Raw genomic sequence first — 19,885 nt, forward strand, 5'->3', positions numbered from 1 at the left:
CTCCCGCGTCCCGCAGCGCGCCCACCGCCGACCGCCCACCCGGGCAGGCGACGGTCGATGCCGAAGGCCCCAAATTCGCCTCCTGGCGACGCCCGGCGCTTGCCTATGCTCCAACTCGGTGTGTAGTTCGGAGCGGTGTTTATTTCAGATCTTCAGCCGTCACGTCGTTCCCGTGTCGGGGAGTTACCCCCTCCCTGGTGCGCGCAGCGCAGCGCGGCGCAGCTTGCGCGCCCGCGCCGGCAGGAGTCGCTCTCGGCCGCGGAATGGGCGCGCGGCCGCGCCGCTGCCCGCGGGCTTCCCCGCCGCCCGCCCGCGCTTCCCCCGCGCGCAGCGCTGCGGCGCCCGCGGCCAGGTGCTGCGCTGCGCCGCTCCGCAGGTGCGCGGCGGGCGCGGGGGCCGGGCCGGGCCGGCGGGCGGGCCCTGGCTGCGCGGGCAGCGCCGCGCCCCGCTCAGGAAGTGACAAGCGCATTTCCTCCCTCCGCGCCTGGCCCGGCCCGGCCCGGCCCGGCCCGCCCGCAGCGCGGCGGCGGCAGGAGCGAGCTCCGCGCCGCGCCGCGCCGCTCGGCTCGGGGCGCGGGCTCGCGGCGCGCTTCCTCCGCTGCAGCGTAAGTCGGGGAAGGGAAAGCAGCGCTGCAGGCGCCTTTGTGCCGCGGGCGCGCCGCCGCCCGCCCGGTGCCGGCGGAGCCCTGCGCGCTCGCTGCGCGCTCGCTGCGCCGCCGCGCTCGCGGGCTGCCGGGCGCGGCGCGGCCGCGCAGGAGCCGCATCGGGCGCCGAAGCGGAGGGCGATGCTGGCGGGCGGTGCCGCGGCGAGGCTGCGGGACGCGGGCGCGGAGCCCCGCCGGCGCGGAGCGCGGCACGGCCGCGTTGGAGGCTGCGGCGCGGAGCGCAGGGCTGCTGCGGCGGGCAGGTTGCTCTCGTTCTGGCTCGGTAATTATTTCTTTTTTCCTTTCCCGAGTGTGTCAACACGTGCTCTGGCTCTCGGGGCGAGAGCAGCGTTTCGCAGGGCTGCGACGTGGGTGTCAGCGGCGAGCTGCAGACCCCGCCGCGCCGAGCGGGGCGCGGGCGCTGCCCGCGGCGCGGCCCCGGCGCCCCAGCCCGTCCTCGGCTGTTGCGAACGCTTCCTGCAAGCGGTTCCCAGAGCTTTCACGCCTAGGAGGTCCGAGCTTGGGATGCAGCCGGGGGGCGGGCTGGGGTCGGCGCCGGGGGGCGGTTGCGGGGCCTCGGGGGGCGCTGGCCGCCGCACAGCTGCAGCAGCGCGCACCCACCGGCGACCGCGCCGCGCTCCTGCGAACCCCCTAAGTCGTGTTTCCCCGCTGAATCGCCTGAGGTTGCTCAAAGTGCTGGTGAAGTTGCAATTTTTGCATGCGAGGCTTTCTTGAGTAAGGGTTGTTTTCCTCAGTAACTTTAAGGTTTAGTTTACTTGACAGCAGGAGCGGTGCGTAGCAGCGTAGCACCACCGTCTTTGTACGCTGGCAGTCTTCCTTGACGCTGGTGTAGCTCTGCCGTGCCCCCCTCCTTAGGAAATCCTCCAGTGTGTAAAGTAAGCATAATTTGTGAAGTCGGCTGATAGACCAAACTTCAGTTTGAAATTTAAACCAGATGTGCATATTTTCCTTTTGAATCCTCAAACAACAATAAAAGTGTATTTTGACAGATTTAAAAACTACTTGCAAATGCAGGGGTAGCAGTGCCTTGGACAGTCCTGTAAAAGCACTGAATTCTCTGAGCAGCCTTATGGTTCTTTTTAGTTCTTTTACTTATTTTCTCCCTTCCCCCCTGTCTCCGCTCGTGCTCGTGTCAAGGGTGCCTGGAGCGGCGGCAGCGTGCCCGAGCGCGCTGGAGACGGTGTCCCTGAGCCTCCCTTGCATGCGGGCAGAAATATTTACTAGGGCTTGTTTTGGAGAAAAATGAAGAAGCAGTCAGCCAAAGCACTGTAGATAACATTTGTGTAGAAAATGTTTGGGATGGTCACAAACGGATGGATATAAATGATAGGAAAAAGAATTTGGATTTCAGAGCTGTTTGGCTAGCTCGGACGCTTACCTGCCTTGGGTCGCTGTGGCTTTGAAGGGGGGTCTGGTTTTTAAGAGAAGAAAGGGACCCTTTCTTTGCTTTCCAGGCCCCCGCAGTCTGGTTGCGGGTGGGTTGGTGCATCCGCACTCGGGGTGCCGGGCTCGGGCTAGCACCCGGTTACCGCAAGCTGGAAACAACTGTCGTGCAGGCAGCAAAAACGGCCTCCAGGCTTGCAAAGCGAGGGGAAAAACCCCCGCCAGAAAGCCCCAACCCAGACAACGTGCCGTGGGGGTGTTCCTTCCCTGCCCTTCGAAGGTGGAAATTCCCTCTTGCAGGGAGAGCGGCTGGAGGAGGCTCGTGGGAGACGCCGTGTCCGGGGACCCCCGCGGAAAGGGGCGCCGAGCGCCCGCGCCGTCCCTTCTTCCCGTTTCACGTGTGCAGTTCACGTGGCAGGCGACTCCCTCCTCTAAACTTGCTCGTTTCCAGGTGAAATCTCGAAGAGGGAGGGATGTTTTTGTGGGTTTCAGTTTCGGATGTGGCCAGGGTCTCCAAGAACCGCTTCGGTTGTTATTGTAGAAAGCAAATAGCCTTTGAAAGGGAAGCCGGTAGGAACCCACAGTGACGAATCTGAAGCTTTGCCTTTGCATGTAAAATCAGGGTAAGTCTGCTCAGTGTCTAATTGATTTCTGTGGATGAGATCCAGGTTTTTGTATATGAATATCAAACAGACTGTGAGACAGATCCTGGCTTGATTTAGGCTAATTTTCAGGTATGGGTGCATGCATGCACCGAATATATGTGCATAAGTATATACATGCGTACCAATATAAACCCTGAAATCCACTTATGTTAATTATAATTGCAATTATTTTTTTCATAGTATTAAAGATTTGCTTCAGTTTCAGCAAATGTATTGGTAGAACAAGATTTACAGTGTTTTGCCAGAACATATGTATTTCTGTGTAGAGCAGGCATAAGGAACTGTGTCCTGAAGGTGAAGATCTGGGTGACCAAGTTTATGCAATTTGTCCATTTTATCATTACTGGTCAACGTCTGAGTTCTTGCATAGTAGCTGTAGAGTTTGCCGCTGTTCCTCCTTATCTTTTCTGTCTTTCTTGTAATAATATTTGTAAATGAAGAAAAAGAGACTGTCAGGAAGGATATAAATTGTGCTTTCCTTGTCAAGCCTCAGTTAAAGGAGGACCCAGAGGGTTGCAGAAACGTTTTGCTGGGACTGGTCCTGCTGAGCAGCATCCCCGTCGGGGCAGGCTTTGGACCGGAGAGCTGAAGCCGCGAGGAGTGCCGGAGGGGCTGCGTCTCCTTGGCCCTTTGCGGCGGAGAGGGAGAAGGGGAAGCGTCGCCTTGGCATCGTGGCTGTGCTCCCAGAAGTGCTCTCTTGGCAGTGGGGGGGGAAATGCATTCAGGAAAACATGCCTAAATGCCTGCGCCCCGGCTGCTTGCTGAGGCCAGCAGCGCAGAACGCGGTCTGCTGCGGGGAACCGGAGAGCAGATCCTCGGGCTGTTTTGTTTTTCCAAACTTTTATGAGTTGGCTGCCTTTAGAGAAACAAAATTCCCAGGCAAGAGCTTATTTCTGAAGTTCAGCCAAGCTGGTGCGGACTCTGCTATTACAAATTTTGGAGACGTAAATCTTCGGCCATCAGCAGGTTAAGCGCGTGTTGAACATCAAACAGTGTCACTGCGCGATGAATTCACGCCCAGAACCTCTCTCGGCTTCTGGTGGTTGCTCCACGTGGTGTGAAGCTTATCGCGGAAGACCTGACGTGTCAGAGGTTTCTCTCAAAAGTCTCTGGAGGAGGAAAGTGGGTCGCGCTGGGCAGTGAACCTCCGTAGGAGCGCCGAGAAGGTCGCAGAGCGCAGCCGCGCGCGGGTCTCTGGGGGGCACCTGCAGTTGTTCCCGTGTGCCTTTGCCTCCGCAGTCGCTGTGCAAAAGCCCTGCTTGGGGAAGGGGCTGGCTTGTTTTTATACCCACCCCCCAAGGGAGCCTTGGTCATGGCTTTTTGCTTTCAGAGAGTTAAATACAGCAGCATCGCTGGTGCCACGCCGCTGCAGTGCGCTTGAATCATCCCTCGGTTAGATAATTTACCATATTCGTGGAACCTGGCCATAACTCTGCTTCCAGCAGCCAGAGTTCAGCACTTTTAAAATTACGCTGTGCGGTAGGTATGGGACCGTAGTGAAAGAAGAGTTTTACTTTGTGGCTGGTTTGTGCTCATATATCTTTACATCTCCTAGGGTTTGTAAAGAACAAAATTTGGCAAACTTTGATCCGGCAGTTGGAAAACCTGCTCTCCCGCAGCTCACCGCGAAGGCAGATGAGGAGCAGGGCTTGGGGGTGGTGGTCCGGGATGACGCTGCAGCTGGTGCAGATCAGCTAGCTGAGGGGTCTCCATGGCTGGTTGAGGGGGTGCACCCATCGTTCTGCTCCTAAATACAGGGTCTTCTCGGGGAGATGTAGCGCACGTCGTTGAAGCCCTCGGGAGGAGGGCATGGCCAGGGGTGGGAGAGAAGAGGACTCCTCATCAGTGAGGAGCTCTGCTGAACGCTGCCGGCAGCAGCGAGCTGCGCCTGGCTCCGGTTTGCCCGCAGAGCAGCGGCTCCGCGGAGCGGCCGCCGGAGCAGATCCTGGGGTCCGTCAGGCTTCCGCGTGAGCAGCGCAGCCAACCTGCCCGGCGTAAGGAGGGACGGAGGCAGGAGCGGTCCGCGAGCTGGTGTGGACGTCCTTCTGGGAACTCCTTCCTTGCCGGCATCGCCTTGTGGTTTGTGTAAAATACTGTGTCATGTTTCCGAAAGGTTTGGGGTGTCTGGTTTCAGACCTGACTGATGAATTACTTAAAGATGTCTCGCGTCATGCTGACTCTTTAAAATATTTTGAGTGGTAGGAAAGCTGGTAAAAAAACAGTATAAAATTTAGTAGGAACAGAAAATTTTCATCCTATGAACAGCCAAACTGTTTGCTAGGTAATCTTTTTTTTAGGGAGATAGCTGTCTAGTGGTTGAAGGACTTGACTGCATTTAAGAAATTCCTTGTCTGCCCTTATCCCTATCACAAGTTCTTTCGGTGACCCTAGCAAAGCCTTTTTCCTTCTCTGCCTCGGTTGCCCCAACTGTGCGGCTGCAGTAATTACTGCACCTCTTCACCCCTGGGAGGTGGGAGGGGGTAAAGCTGGGCTGGTCAGGCAAGGAGAACGAGCTGTGGTCAGGGCAGGCGCTCGCAGCACTGCGGGGTCGGGTGACCCTAGTGATTTCTCGTTTCCTGTGGTGTGGGAAAGTGGATGGCACGAGTTTCGTGTTTGTCTGCTAATCTTAATGTTACTAAAAATACCGTAACGGTGTGCTGGATGGTCGTTGTGGATGCCGTGCAATCACTGCAAGTGTATATTACTAACCCCGTTATAACAAGCCTTTCTTGTCACAGCCATTACAAATGAATATTGTATAATATTTTTGAGAGGACAAGTTTTAATGCTATTAAATACGTGCCAGAAGCTACTGTTGTGTGCAAATGCTGAAGATCCATTACAATTATGGAGATACAGAAAGCATTAAAAATATCTACATTTGTTTTTTGTAGCATCTCCATTAGTTCAGAAAAGATAATCTGTTTATTGGAATATCAGTTGTGTTATAATTGAAATATAATGCAATAGAGGATACTTTCCACAATGAAAGGATGGTGGTTAATGAAGATTTACAGTTACTGATAACTTCATTTAAAAACTAAGTCACCCACACTTTCTCTTGCACATGGTTTATGTTGTTGATAGAAAATTACTTTTCCCGTGGAGGTTTGGGATGAATTGTTATTATTGGAAACAGGTTGAGAAGGGCAGAGGCTGGATAAATTGCAAACATTTTTCTTGCCTTCTGCCTGCAAGAAGGCTGAACACCGGTTAAATAATTCAAGCTAAGAACGTGGTTGTGCCTCCCCGTTGTCGGGGCCCGTCGGGGGTTTCGGTGGGTCTTGGAGCCGACCCTAAGCTGTGACAAGGCATCGCCTGCTCTGGCTTTAAGCGTCTGGAGTTAAGTGCAGTTGCGTTAGCTGCCTGTGGCGAGTCCGCTCTTCGCCGTTCCCGTGCGTGCGGCGAGCTGAACGCCTGCTTTGCAAGCAGGGTTGTTTTCAGCCCAGCTGAGAACGGGCTAAAAACCCCGCTGTGAAGCCGTGTCGTGCTCCCGTGTTGCCAGCCTGCGCGGCGGGTCGGACGGCTCGAGTCGTTCACCGTACCAGCGTACTCAAGTCTTGTAGGCGTTCGCGGGCTCTTTCCCGAGCCTTAATCAGACGTGGCAGAAGGCTCCAGGTGCCAGGACTAGATTCCCGTAGCAGCTGCGTAGTACAAAGCGCAGCGGCGATGCTGTCTCTTCTCTTCCTTGGCACCCTGGTTTGCGCGGCCACCGGCTGTGCTGACCGTGTGCTTGGATCATCCATGGCGCGACACCAGGGTCATCTTAAATCCCGCTGCCTTTGAGGTGGGTATCTTGCAAGCAAGACCTGCGTTCTTTATTTTTAAGACATACTTCTGCCTCTTGTTTAAAAGCTGTGCTGTTTACTTCTATCCATTCTGTATCGCTAAGTTATTCTTCTCCATATTTACTGTTCTGCCAGTCTTGAGTCATGTCTAAACTTAAGCAGTGCTGATTTTATTTTCTCTTGAATTGTTGCCGGAATAACTATACAACATTAGCTGAAAATCTAGCTTGTGCAGAACCCCATTAGTGTGTTTCTACTCAATGCTGGCTGTTTATTTGCAGGTGTACGTGAGATGGTTCAGTTGCCATGGCTATCAAATGGCTGTCAAAACCAGTCTTTCATTTTTGTACATTTTAATCAAGTCTTTTTTTTACCAACACTCCTTTCACCAGCCAAAGCTAGATCTCAAAACAAGGGTATCAAGTTAGATGAGATCTATCTTTTCATTGTTGTTAATTTTGCATCCTGAATTTAAGTCCTTAAATAGAAGACTGGATCTTGTAAGACCTATTTCACTTTGTCTGGGATCATCAGTTTTCCTTCCAAAACATTAGCTTTTTTTTTACTGGAACTTCCCCAGTGCTCTGCGACGCCTTGAAAAATCAGTCTTAACAGTTCAGAAGGCTTTTTGGCATGCTCTTTTGAAAGTCTGAGGTGTAAATTATTTGGAGATGTTTTAGAAAGGGCTATATTCAGTGCCTGTTGTTTAATGTTATCCCAGGTTACTCTTAACCACAAGTATGACTGTATCACTGTGCGCTCTTCTCAGTACAGAAAAAAAAAACGTATATTGACCATTTCTTCCTTTTCTCAATTTACTAATGTGCCTTTCTGTCTTGTTATGGACCAGTATCATTAGTAGCACTTTTTCTTGTTCTTGATGTCCACAAAACTCCCTGTATCTTATTTTCTACATCCCTGTTCATTCTAGGGTATTTTTTTTTGTGCTCTTATACTCATATTACTGCTTTTCTGTAACTTCCCATTATTCATATTTATCACCATCAGTATAAGGAAATGTAAGTATTAATAGCATCGTGCTGGTTATTAAGCCGCGGGGAGGGAGCGTTATGGGGAGCCGGGCAGTGCTCGCACGCCGCGGCGAGCTGCTCGCGGGAGCCCCGGCGCTGAGCTTCCCACTTCTGCGGGCCCCGGGGGTTCGGTTTCTCTTCCGGATTTTCTTTGCCAGTGGAGTGGGCAGGAAGGGAGGCGCTCTTCAGCTCCTCAGCGGGTTCTGAGCTAAACTGAACTTTCACCCAAGCCCCAGCTCCTTTCTGGCTTTACAGCCCTGCAGCCGGCAGAGCTGTCACGCCATGCACGTTAGTGCCCGGAGAGCACCCAAACGCTGGAGGGTTGCAGGAGGGAGAATGCAGATTTTTTTCTTTACTGAATTTACACATTCACAGAGCTGTGATGTGATACCTTGGAGAAGACAAAGCAAGGTCATGTGTTCTTTGGGTGATTTTTTTTTTTTTTTTTTTTAATATCTCGGTCTGAGAAATCAGTGCTTCTGTTGGTGCCAAGGTATCGTGAGGTTTATCTCGCCTCGCTCCAGCTGCACAAAAGTTGGCTGTTGCGCAGCTGGGTCTCCTTCTGCAGTCCAGTTTCTGCAGGCATCTCCAGCGGACGATTTCGTGGGAGAAGTTGCCCTGTGCAGATGTTCCTTCTGCAGAGGATAACTGGGCAGTTGGCTGAGCCCGGGTACCTTGCTTTTGGGCAGCTAAAGCTGGCTTGGGTGAATTGTACGGCTATATCCATGAGCTGTCTTGGCATTCGGGGGATGCTTGGTGGGTCTGCGTGCAGCGACCTGAATAGCTGTTCCTTGGCCCGGCCTTTGGGGAGCCGTTTGAGGAGCCAAAACTACCTGAGTGCTGGTCTTTACGTGCTGCTGACACCTTACAGGAACTGAGAATATATTATAGCAACAGATTCTGTATTATTCCAGCTTCTTAAAAGTCTCCCTGAGATATTAAAAGCACCAGCTGAGACGTACGTCCAAACTCTCAATGAATAACTCCCTGGAAATGTTGTCAGGAGCATTTAGGTGCTGCTGGGCTTTGATTTGCACGGGTAAACACGATGAGTGGGTGTTTGCTTTGACTTCTCCCTCCAAGAGAAAGACTTCATTTGAGGAAAGACGGAGCACCCGGCACAAAATGAAGCCGTTGTGCGTGATCCTGCCGGCGGCAGGGATGGCTTTCTGCGTGCCCAGGGGCTCGGAGTGGTGGGGGCTGCCTACTGCCCGCTGAGGCCCAGCTTCGCTCGTGGGGTGGGAGCAACCTCAGCAGAGCCTGGCTTTTGAAGGCATCTTCTTCCACGTAGCCTGCTCGTCTCGCAGCCTTCTGCTCTGCTCCCCTCGAAGCTTCGCGGCACGACCCCCGGCTCTGACGGACGCGCCGGGCTTGTTTGCAGCAGATATCCCCGTGCAGAGCTGAGCCTTGGCGGCGCCTGGGGGAAACTGCTTCAGCACTTCCCTCTTGGGTTTCCTCAATTTAGCCTGGTGGACACGAGCAGCCCTCTCTTTGCGCGATCGCACCCGGCTCCTCTGCAGCCCGCGCCCGCGGGAGCCGCCCTTGGCCGGGGGGTTGTCGTGGGTTTAATGCCCGCCTGCCGGCGAGGAGCTCGCGGAAGGCTTTTCCCAGCATGATCCCGCGCGTCTTTGCGGGAGGGGGACCTGAACGTCACCGCTGCTTTCTCGGGGCTGGTGTCGCCTGAGTCTTTGCAGGGTTTTCGGATTGCCCCAGTTCCGTAGGTCGTAACCAGAACGATGGGCTCAGGAGTGGTTATAAATAGAGTTGTGCTGTGTGCGAGATGTGCAACGATGATAGGATTTGTAGGCATGGAGACTATCAATTGAAATCATTTGAAACTCTTACAATTTTGTTTGCCTAGTTGAGGTAGATAATTTCAAATTTTGGAAAGCTCTAAGTGATCAGTTTTCTGGGTGCAACATGAAGTTCTGCAGCCTTGTCGGGGCATTTATCCGTAAGAGAGCAGTGGTGGGAGACCGTAGGATGTCTGGCTCTTCCCTGGCAGTCTGTGCATCAGTTCGGTGCTTATGCTTTGAACTCAGGTATTTTCTACTTTTACCTGGGCTCTTAAGGAGCTACCAGCCTCTCTCGACTCCAGCTCTGCCGGAGCAAAAGAAAGAAATCTGACTTGCTAACAGTATCCAAACCTGCTCAGAGAATAATGATGGTGTCTTCCTGGTGCTTGGGAAGATTTTCTAAATCTAAGTTTTCTAAAGTCCTTGGTCCGTATAGTTCCTCTTCAGCGGCTGTCACCACTACGGTGGGTGTTGCTGCAGGGAGAGAGCTCGGCAGCTGCCAGCCGCACTCAGAGACACCAAGAGCTCTGGCACGGTCTTGTCTCGCTCTGAGTAGGTGAACACTGTATAACAGACGTAGATATTAAGAGGGGTTTAAATAATATTTATGCTTGGAAAGTGTGTCTGTAAAAAGTGACATGGTGGAGCTCTGTATTTATTGTCTCTGAGTCTCAGATGTTTCAAGCTGTGTATGGGGGAAAAAAGTATAAGGAAGAAACAAGAAGTTTTTTTTTCTCTGCTTACTAGACCAGTGTACTCTAAGCAGTAATTAAAAGTAAACCTGGGTTCTGTCAGCTTATTCAGCATCCCTTGTTACTAAGATTAAGCAGCCAAAACAGTTCTCAGTTCAGCAGTTCCTCAACTTTTGGGACCGTGGCCAACAGTCACAGTGTCTCATGGACCATTTAAAATTCTTATAATCTCACAACTAGGGGGGAAAAGGAGGTGAGATGGTTCATTGGACCAGCAGAGTGGACCACTAGTAGTGCTTCAGCTGCCCTTCTCCAGGGACAGCGCCTGGTCTGGTGGGCTGGACTTGCTCTACAGTACTGCCCAGATTAAAAAGCAGTCTCGTAAGCAGATCAGGCTCTTGCTGCAAGTTTGTTAAAAGAGAATATGCCCTTTTTACAGTCATTTTTCTGACTAAAGCGTCCTGTAGGATACCTCTGCGTGGGCATGCAGAAGCAGTAGCACTAGCCATTGCCAACCAGCTTGGGTGCTGGAGGTGCTGTGCTGGTGAGGTGCTCTGGGGGGGCTCATCGCGCACCCTGGGGCGGGTGGTTTCTCTGTGCCGAGCTCTGCCGGGACGCGTTGTCCAGCGCCGAGCTGGTTTGCACGAAGCTGGCCGAGTTGCGACTCGGCGGCAGTGCGTGGCGTGGTGGATGCGCCCTTCGGCTGGCACACTGTGCGCGCGTGCCCAGCTGTGGTGACCCCTTGGGAGGTTTTGTGCTGGTTCCCTCCCCCCCCCCCCCCCCCCAAAAAATCAGTCTGAATGGCAATCAGTGCTGAGACCCAATTAATGCTATAAATAAGCGCGCTGCTCTTTAACAGCTACCGCGGGTGAGCTGTGCTGCAGCAGACTGCGTGTCTGCAGCAGTGCACGGTGCCGGTCGCGTAAGCACGGAGCAAGAGTCTTTCCCCTGCCACTCCTGCTCCTTAGGAGCAGAGGGCAATAAAATAATGCTTTCTACTGAATTGGATGGGGTGTCGATTTTCTTAATTACTCATTTTCTAGCAAGAGCTTGCATGCAGCCCAGGTCTGGGGCGGAGTTTGGACTCGGGCTCCCCCGCAGACTGCGGTGCTTGGAGCGGTGGCTTTGGGTGCTGCTGTGGCAAACCACGGGCCCCCGCGGGTGCCATGGGCGAGCTTGGGTTGAGTCTCTGCTCCTGCATGACTGGTACGTTCATCACAAGCAAAGCAGTTTGGTGGATCGCGGAAGCTCGGTAGATCTATGTGGATTTGTCATCTTGGGCACAGCTAATTCCTGCTTTCCCCTTTACTCTACCAGCAGTTTAAAATGTTAAGTGTAGGCATGTCTTTTACTTATTAATTAACGGTGAGAGTGTATCTTTATCTCGTTAGCCCTGGAAAAGAATGGCCTAGCTACAAGGAACAGGCAGATGATGATATATTTATATTTTTTTCCTTCCTTTTCTTTGGCTGGTAGTTTCCAGTTGCTTTATGTGGCAAGACTGAATCATTGCCGATCTAAACTGGGAATCGGGCGGAAAGGGAACGCCGTGGGAAGACGTGTGATCCCCTGCTAAGGAGGGCTGGAGCGTCTTTTGGCAAGGGGCTGTCAGCCGAACCGCAGCTCATTTGCAGAAACGTGCTCACCCTTGCAGGCGTTTGGTTGCTGGACTGCGGATGTGGGTGCAGTAGAAGTCGTATTCAATAAATGCTGGTTTTTAACATTTTATTCCCTTGTATGTGGAACCAGAGCTAGTGTGTAAAGCCCTCAGGAGGAAAGCCTGCGTGCAGGCGACAGTGGGAGCAAGCGGTTTTGTACTAGTGCTGTTGCATTTGCTGTTTCCAGTCTCTTTGGCCTGAGGTTGTGGAGCCCGAGTCCAACGTGTCTGGAAGCTGTGGGAGACCCTATTGACTTGGACAATTTGATTTCAGGTGCAGGATGAGATAGGGAAGTGTTATAGCTTTCTTACTCCAAAGTCTGGAGAACGTGGGGTAACTTTTTCCTTTAGACGCAGAATGGCAGCGGGAAATCCTGCCGCGGCTGAAGTCTGGGGAGGTTTTGCAGTTTGAAGTCATGTGCACTGACTCATAATCCTGTTTACTAGCCAACGCTGCATTTTCAGAGCGTACAGACTTATCCACAGGCCTGAAGGGGATGCTTTACGTTTATTGGAGGTTTTCACCTCATAAATAAAGTCAATCTTCATCAATTAAATGGAATAATAAGAAACTGAGGAAGACTACTTAAGAGAAGGGGGACAAACTGCACGGGATTGAGCCCCTCCGAGCCTTGCTGCAGAAGTTAAGTTATTGCCTGAATGAGAAAATGAGCCCATGCTCAGCTATCTGCAAATAGTAGACTTTAAGGATTTTTTCCAAATCCTTAACAAAGTCAGCCAGCAAATTGAAAAAATATTATTTAAAATACTGATGATGAGATAGCTAGATAAGACTGCAATGAGGAGATTCAATATAATCCCAAGATACAGAATAAAATGTTATTAAGGTAGGCAGCTCGTCAGCTCCACCTCAGCTTACAACCTTGCAGGAACAAAGACTTGTTACTACTTGAACAGTACCCAGCAACTGGGGAAAAAAAATTTACACTACTTATAGCTTTAATTCGGACTTTTACGATGCATCTATCGTCCCATGCAAATTTTCTGGAACGCTTTTGGCTTCCCCTCGTGCAGAACGCTGTTCAGCGTCTGCTTTTCCCGTGAACTTGCTGGGGGGGGATGTGGTGAGCTTGGTTTCCGCGCCGCCGCGGAGCTCTCGCGGGGCCGGCGCGCTCGTGGCGTCCTTGGGACGCTTCGCCCAACGTTACGTTGGACCGGTGCCGGTTTGGCTCTGGTTGGCCTGGGGGATTTAGGTTTGGTTCTGCAAACCTGTACGCCTGGAACGTACGTAAGGCTTTGCAATCGCAGTGACGGCTCTTTCGGGCTGCCGTTCGCTGCTAGGAGGAAGCGAGGTTCAGATTTTCCACAGTCGAAGTGCGTTCACTGCTTTTCCTCTCGGCGAGCTGTTTATATCTTAAAAAAAAAGGAAAAAAAATGCTGCCTCTGTTCTATCTGGTATTCATTTTTCCGTAGCTCTGCTCTTGGTGCTGTTTGCAACTTCTGCACTGGAGTTACTGAACTCCCTCGCTCTGGTATAAAGAAAATGTTGCTTTTTCAGCAGTCCTCGAAGCAGTGGCTGCCAGAAGATGAACTTAGCTCCGGGCCTCGGCCTCGTGTGCCCTTGCTTACCGAAGCAGCTTTCGGCTTGGAGTAGCTGCAGCCGGGACGGTCCCGGCACGGGGTGTCGGGAGCGCGGCCGCCGGGACCGCCTTCGGCGCTTGGGCGCGGGGTCCTGTTTTGGGACGGCTCCGGGGTTCGGCGCTCGCGCGGCGGCGGGCGCCCGGCGAGCCCGCGGGAAGCGTGTCGATGTTCTGCGCTCTGGGTGAGCTCCGTGCTCGCCGGGCAGCGGTGGGCGATGTCCCCTCGCTGGCCGGCTGGCCTCCAAGGGAGCTGCTCGGGGCGCCGCGGCAAACTCCAGCCCACGTAAACGAGGCGAAGGCGATTTACGGACTGGAAAGGGAATCGAGATCGGCCCGTAATGAGGTTTAGCGCTCGGCACCGTATTCTCAAATATTGTCCTTAAATCTAGCGATTTGGGTTTGACCGCGTATTACGAGATGAGTGTTTTATGCCCTTTGGATCACGCGAATGGTGTTTGTGTGTGTTTACGTTAACCGCAAAGCAGCAAAATAGCAAAACAGGATTAGAGGAGTGATGTGGGAAGAAGCGCTGGTTTTGATAATCAGATTTGAAGTGCAATCTGTCTGCTTTTAAACGGGAGCGAATTTACCAGAGGGGACGCCAGGCGCTGAGGAGGCTCTGGGCAGCTGCTAGCGGTCAGGTCTTGCTTTGCAGTTGGCTTTTTATCGTGTGCTCCCACCTGCGTCCCCCTTACCTGTCTTTTACCCGAGAAATCAGCACGGATCCGAGGCAGCGAGTGGTCTGTAGGATGTGGCGGGGACGAGCTCTCGCCATCCTTGCAGGCGCCCGCCTGCCGTGTCCTTTCTGCAGAAGGTCCCCGTGGGCTGGGAACCGCGAGCTGGTGGGGTGGGACGGGGCCTCCCGGGGCTTCCCGGGGTCCGCGTCTCCAGGACCCAGGGAGCGTGGGCGAGGTCGAAGGGCCCCAAATAAACGTTCCCCTTGGGCAGCCGGCGGGGGAGGCTGCAGCGTTTTCCAGGCAGCGTTTCAGCTCTGTTGCGGCTCGGCTCCAGACCGGGGCCTTCATCCCTTTGCTGACGCACCTGCGTTTCGTCGCTGCCAGCACGCAGCGCGCTCTGCCTTGCGAAAATGCTCCAAAACGCCCTGTTTTTCTTGTGTGCGCAGGGAGCTGACCACGTTCGGAGGCCACCGCTGCGCGGGGAGCAGGCGGGAGCTGCCCGCGCCGCCCTGGTCCCGCGGGACGATGCGCTGAGGCAGGAGCTTCGCCGGACCATGGCTGGCCACCACCTCTGCCGGGGCTCGCGGGGACACCGCCGACGCACGACCGCATTACCATGGTGATGATCTTAACCAAAACTCGGGAAAGCAAAGGTGCTGACTCTGTAACACGCAGGACTGAGCTGGTAAGCTTTGAAAATCGTGCTTCAAAACGCTTCTGCTGCGACAGCTTTGCTGTAGCTTTGTAACGTATATTTTTCTGTACTGCAAGGGCAGATTTTTAGTTGGTTTGTATCATTAGCACTCTCTAATGTTTTGGATTTTTTTTTTTTTTTAACAGGGCTACATTAATATCCACGGGCAGGCAATTAGGGAATGATTGGAGTACTGTGGCTTTTGCATATGTGAGTTTCTGGAAGTAGGCGAGAGCATAAACAGGGGAGAAAAAAAAAGTGTCAGCTCTCAACTAGCAGGGATTAGAAGCCGCTTTAGCGACAGCGAGCAGATGCTCACCGCTAATAGGGGGACGAGCTAGTGGGGAGCAGGATTAAGGGGGGCTGGCAAAGGCCGCGGCGGCCCCGCGGGATGCGAACCCGAAGGCCGCCGAAGGAGCGTGCGATGCGGGGAAACGTGAACGCATCGCGAGCGCCCGTCCGGCGGCTTTAGGCTGCGAGCGGGTGCGCTGGGCGCAAGAGCGAGGCTGCTCGTGGAACCTGCGCTGGTGCTTTCCTTGGGTGAAGTAAAGCGCCGTGCAGACGGGGTGCCGCTGCCAGGACAGGCGTTTCGGAAGCAGAATATGGACGTTTTGGGGGATAACAGAAGAACCATTAGCACGGAAGCGTGTTTTTACACACACAGCTAAAATGGCCTTTAGCTGCCGATAACGTATTGATTTATTATTTATAAAACCATCCATGCCCATGTTTAGAGGTCTGATTTCTCTTGCACTGTCAAGAAGAAATTTCTTGGAAAAAGTGTAAAAAGCAACTGGAGTTATTTTGTACCCATACAGTGGCGTGTTTTCCTATTTTTAGTGCGAATTGAAGCAATTTGAACATGGAATCCTTAGAAGAAGTGCTGGGACAAGGGAGCCCTGCTTTAGAAACACGCTATACGTTTTTAAAAAAACAAATAGCTGCTTTCTATCTAGATAGGAGGCCTTAGTGGGCTTGGATGGGATTCAGAGACCGCTGCTGCTTCTTCCTGGCTTGGTAGAGAGTTACTGCCGCGTTGCAGCTCCGTGTTTAGTTTCGCCAGTGTTTCGGGTCCCGGGACCGGGGACCTCGCTGGCGCCGGTCCTGCGAGGAGGGACGACTTGCAGCAGAGATGATTTGCAAGCCTGGGCCGGGACGCGCTGGCTTTCCGCAGCCTTTAATTAAACTGGAATCGGCCGAGATGCAAGGCCGTGCCCGCGGGCGCCTTGGGCGCTGCGCGCTCGCCGAGCACCAGCGCGCGGTGGTTGCTGATGAACTGCTCCAGTCTGCGAGAAGTGAATGGTTTTTCTGGTTGTTTTCAGCACACTCCAAAGATGAGTCAAGGACCTACCCTCTTCTCTTGTGGAATTATGGGTGAGTAACAGCCGCTTCTGTCAATGTTTACTGCTGCTTCTCCTCTGCTCCGGTCGCCCTTAGCAATGTGCAGGAGGATTGGTTTTCTCGGTGCCTCTCGCCAGCGAACGCTCCCTCCAAGCGCGCTTCCCTGCAAATCCCCGGCGCAGCTCCTTAGTCGTCCGCCTCCCTTGCGCTTTGCATCGCGTGCCCTGCGCCGGGACGGCGGCCGGGCGCTCGGAGCCCGCGGCCGACGGAGCCGTCCGCCGAAGCGGCCCCGCCGGCGGCGTCCCAGGCCTGCGCGGGGGCGTTCGCGCGCAGGGAGCCATCGACTGTTGGCTGTCACGTCCCCACTGCCGTCCTTCCAGGTGCGGGTTTCCTGCCCCGCTGCAGTTGCTAAGTGGATTGCTTGTCTCCTCTTTTTTCTTTTCTTTTCTTCCATGCTTTGATATGTCTGCTTATTTTTCCAGTAACTCATGCAGCTGAAATTGTAAGCATTTTGGGTCAGGGATTGTGTTTGAGTGTCCAGTCCACTAGCTCTCAAGTGTTTGCACGATGCAAGTGATAAATACTAGTATTACCACTGAGATATTCTGCCACCTAGCCCGATGTGTCTGGACCAGCCTCAAACAATAAGGAAAACGTCTTTTTGCCTTTGACATTAATGTAAACTGTGGTATTCGATGTTCAGTACTTCTTATATCGACTTGCCATCGCTCTTTATGCTGAACGAGCACTGAAATGGTTGGGAGCCTGGGACGTTTGCCGATGATGCTGAAGAACTGATAGCGCCGGAGGCCGTGCTGTCGCGCTGTGCTCCGCGGGCTTTGCAACGGGAAGTCTTCAAAGCCGAGGAGCGGCACAAGCGGTCTGTCGCCCTTACCCCGCCAGCCCAGAGCGAGCGGGGAGCCACGCGCGCCCCGTCCGACGGGCTCGCCGGCCCCGTCGGAGCGCCGTGCCGCCGAGGGCTTTGCAGAGCCCTTCGCGTCTCCGCCGTGCCGGGCGCTCCCGTTTCCCAGGGCCGCCCCTGGGACCTGGCATCACGGCTGACCATCGCTTGTTATCCGGAGGGAAGCGTGATGTCCCGTCTAACTGGTGGCCTGTCAAGCTAACAACACTGGGAGGATCTGCAAGCCCGTCGGAGGTTATCCTGGTAACTCAGTCTTCGAGTAAATGTTATTAGAAACTTCGTATGTCAGGTGGAGCAGTGTTGATCCACTTTTCAAAGTGACCTCTTGACTTTGAGATTCATAAGAAATACTCTGGCAGTGTAATGATAATACTATTACTAAAAATATTGGGTTTTTTAATCTTTGTATAGCTATAGCTTTGTTAGGAAGAACATTAGATATCAAATGTGTAAAACCAAAAATTTTCAACCATTTTGTTTTTCCTTTCTCCTTGATGGCCCCTTGAAATACCTGAGAGTGCACGAATTGTGCAATCATTGACTCCCCTCCGGCTTTTCCTCCTCTACTGTCTCCATTACCTGTCCCCAGTGGAAATGTCAGTGGCTGCACTAGGGAAGAAGCCAGCATACTAGGAACTTTGGGTATTACTTCTGACTTGCTATACTGAAAACTTTTGTTCTTTGGGTGGATGGCAGTAGAAAATTTACAGTATTTTAACAGTAGTTGACAGCATCAGCGAACTTCTCTCTAGCGGATATGTAAGGAGCACTCAGCATCTAAATTGGTAGGAGCAGACACAGCGCTGATGCAGCCCCATCTGAAAAACCTGGCGGATGCAAAGCAACAGCCACAGTCTCAAGTTTGCTGTGTAAGCAGGAAATCAGCTTTGATCCAAACTCCTTCCAGCCCGTGAGTGTGGTCGCTGCCTGGTGATGGTGAGCGTGGTTACGCCCGTCTTGGGATCAAATCTTTCCAGCCAGAAGGTTTTGCAGCTCTTCCTCCTGCAGACCCTCACCGCTTGCCTGCTTGCTCATGGGTACCACACCACCCACGGCTGCCTTGGGGTGTCTTCCCAGCCGGCTCCAGGGGGGAAGGCTCCGTTTAAATGACTAATGTCAAGCACTTGCAGCAAGAAATACTGCTCCAAAAGCAGCTTCGACTCCATATGCATCACATACGAGAAGTCTGTAGTGGGACAGATCGGTGTTCCTTACAGGTCGTTTTTTTGGAGAGGCTGTCAGTGTAGGCAGTGCTTTCTGCATGTTTAAGCATGGTCTGTCAACCTGTCAAGAGGAGAAGCCACGTAGAAAAACACAGACGGCGCTTAGCTCCCCTGAAACTGGGAGACCTCGTTAGAGGAACACGTTGAAGAACCATGCGCGTTTTCCCATAAAGCTGGGGAATTTCCCTCCCAAAAAAAGACTACGGGCGCAGAAAGCCCGCGAACCACAAACCCGGGTGTTGTGTTCTCAAGTGGTGCAGATGAGGAGGCTGTTGTTTTCATTTCCCGTTGAAGCATAGCTACATGCACCGTACTTTAATCTTATTTGAGAAATAGGAAGGCAGGAGAGCTGTAAGGCTCTATGTCACTGCCACCAGCTAATTACAACCGTTAAATTTGTTCCACATTTAGAAATCATCTCTTGAACATAAGCAGAGGACAGTGGAAAATGCAGACTGCCTTTTCCCTGGTGCACAGAGATCAGCAGACTAGAATTCAAGTTGAACAACACGTGAAAAGCGGAGTAAGACATACACATGCATGAAAAGAAATGTTTGGGTTTGGATCCAAGCAGAATTTATTTGCCAAAAAGAAGAAAAAATTGATTGAAACCCATAATTACTTTACAAGTTGCTGTAATAAATTATGTATGAATGTAAATTATTTCACAGGAGAAGAACGTAGAGGAAACTTGAGCAGAAGGATCATGCATTATGTATAAAAAGGAACTGTAAAAATATTATAGCAGCACATTTGTGTCGTTATAACTAAAGTTGTGTCAGCATTTTGATTTTACACCCTTTTTTTTCTGTGGTTGTGAACGCGGTTGTTGAAACTTACTCTGTGTTATCAGAGCAGCACGCCCTCACTGCAGTAATTGCAAACCATGTGCCTGTCCCAAAGCTGCAGAGGTGGAAGATCTGCAAACGTCCTCCTGGGCTCGAGATTTTCTTTGGGGTACAGTGACCCCCCATCAGGTTAGTTACTTCTGTTTTTGGTCCCTCGGGCACAGTTCCCCAGTCCGTTGGACTGGGGATTATGCGCAACCTCAGACTCAGACACCCAATGCGTAAGAGGGACCTGCAGTATCTGTGGGGCTTGCACAAAATTTGGATCTCAGAATTTGGAAATGGATTGGCGCAGCTCTGAGGGTGGAGCCCGCTGGCTGTAGACAACTGGCCATGCAGACATCTCCAGCTTTCAACGATGCTTTCAGGATGGCAGCCACCTCTTCTCCTTGCCTTGAGGATGTAGCTTCTGCTGGTGCAGACTCAGCCTTCAGCCGTTGACCCCAAGTCCCGTGGTGATGGGCTGGAGAAAGGCGTGCTGAATGTGACCTGGACGCGAGCGGGAGCCACGGAGGGGACCCGATGCCCAGCGCTGCGGGTCCAGTGCCTTTCCGCAGGAGCTCGGCTGCGTGCGTGGCCCTTCATGGGGGAGCACCGCCGTGGTCTTCAGCTTTCCTCTTCATCTAGCAGCTGGGCATCCTCCTCCTCGCCCTGCTGCACCCGGAGGCTGGCTGCCAGGTTGTTCACACTCGGTGATTTTTAACCCAGAAGATAAAAATTTGGTAGTGGAACAGCACGTCGTTGCCTGAGCAGAGAAGGCAGAGCAGGGCACCGCTGGTGCGGGGAAGGTCAGGAGCTCTTTAACGAGGGCAGAGCAGGCGGCTCTCGCCGCGTGGTTCAGTGGGACACGTTCACGCTGGACAGCGAGCACCCAGGTGTGGCCTCGAAGGAAACTCGGAAAA

The 19,885-nt window shown here is 52.9% G+C and overlaps 1 protein-coding gene across 3 annotated transcripts in view; it reads left to right on the forward strand.

Moving 5' to 3' along the window:
* The first annotated feature begins 558 nt into the window (after positions 1 to 558).
* Positions 559 to 19,885, forward strand: part of FAM53B (family with sequence similarity 53 member B) — a 44,091-nt gene continuing 24,764 nt past the window's right edge. For 2 of the 3 annotated variants that reach the window (XM_062580717.1, XM_062580719.1), the window contains exons 1-3: positions 864 to 927; positions 14,402 to 14,640; positions 15,972 to 16,023. In XM_062580717.1, the coding sequence (XP_062436701.1) occupies positions 14,572 to 14,640; positions 15,972 to 16,023 (121 nt within the window). In that variant the 5' untranslated portion in view covers positions 864 to 927; positions 14,402 to 14,571. Of the gene's footprint in view, positions 606 to 863; positions 928 to 14,401; positions 14,641 to 15,971; positions 16,024 to 19,885 lie in introns of those variants that run through there. The other variant, XM_062580718.1, reaches the window with a different exon arrangement.

The sequence above is a fragment of the Rhea pennata genome, chromosome 7, assembly GCF_028389875.1.
Source record: "Rhea pennata isolate bPtePen1 chromosome 7, bPtePen1.pri, whole genome shotgun sequence".
Lineage (NCBI taxonomy): Eukaryota > Metazoa > Chordata > Aves > Rheiformes > Rheidae > Rhea > Rhea pennata.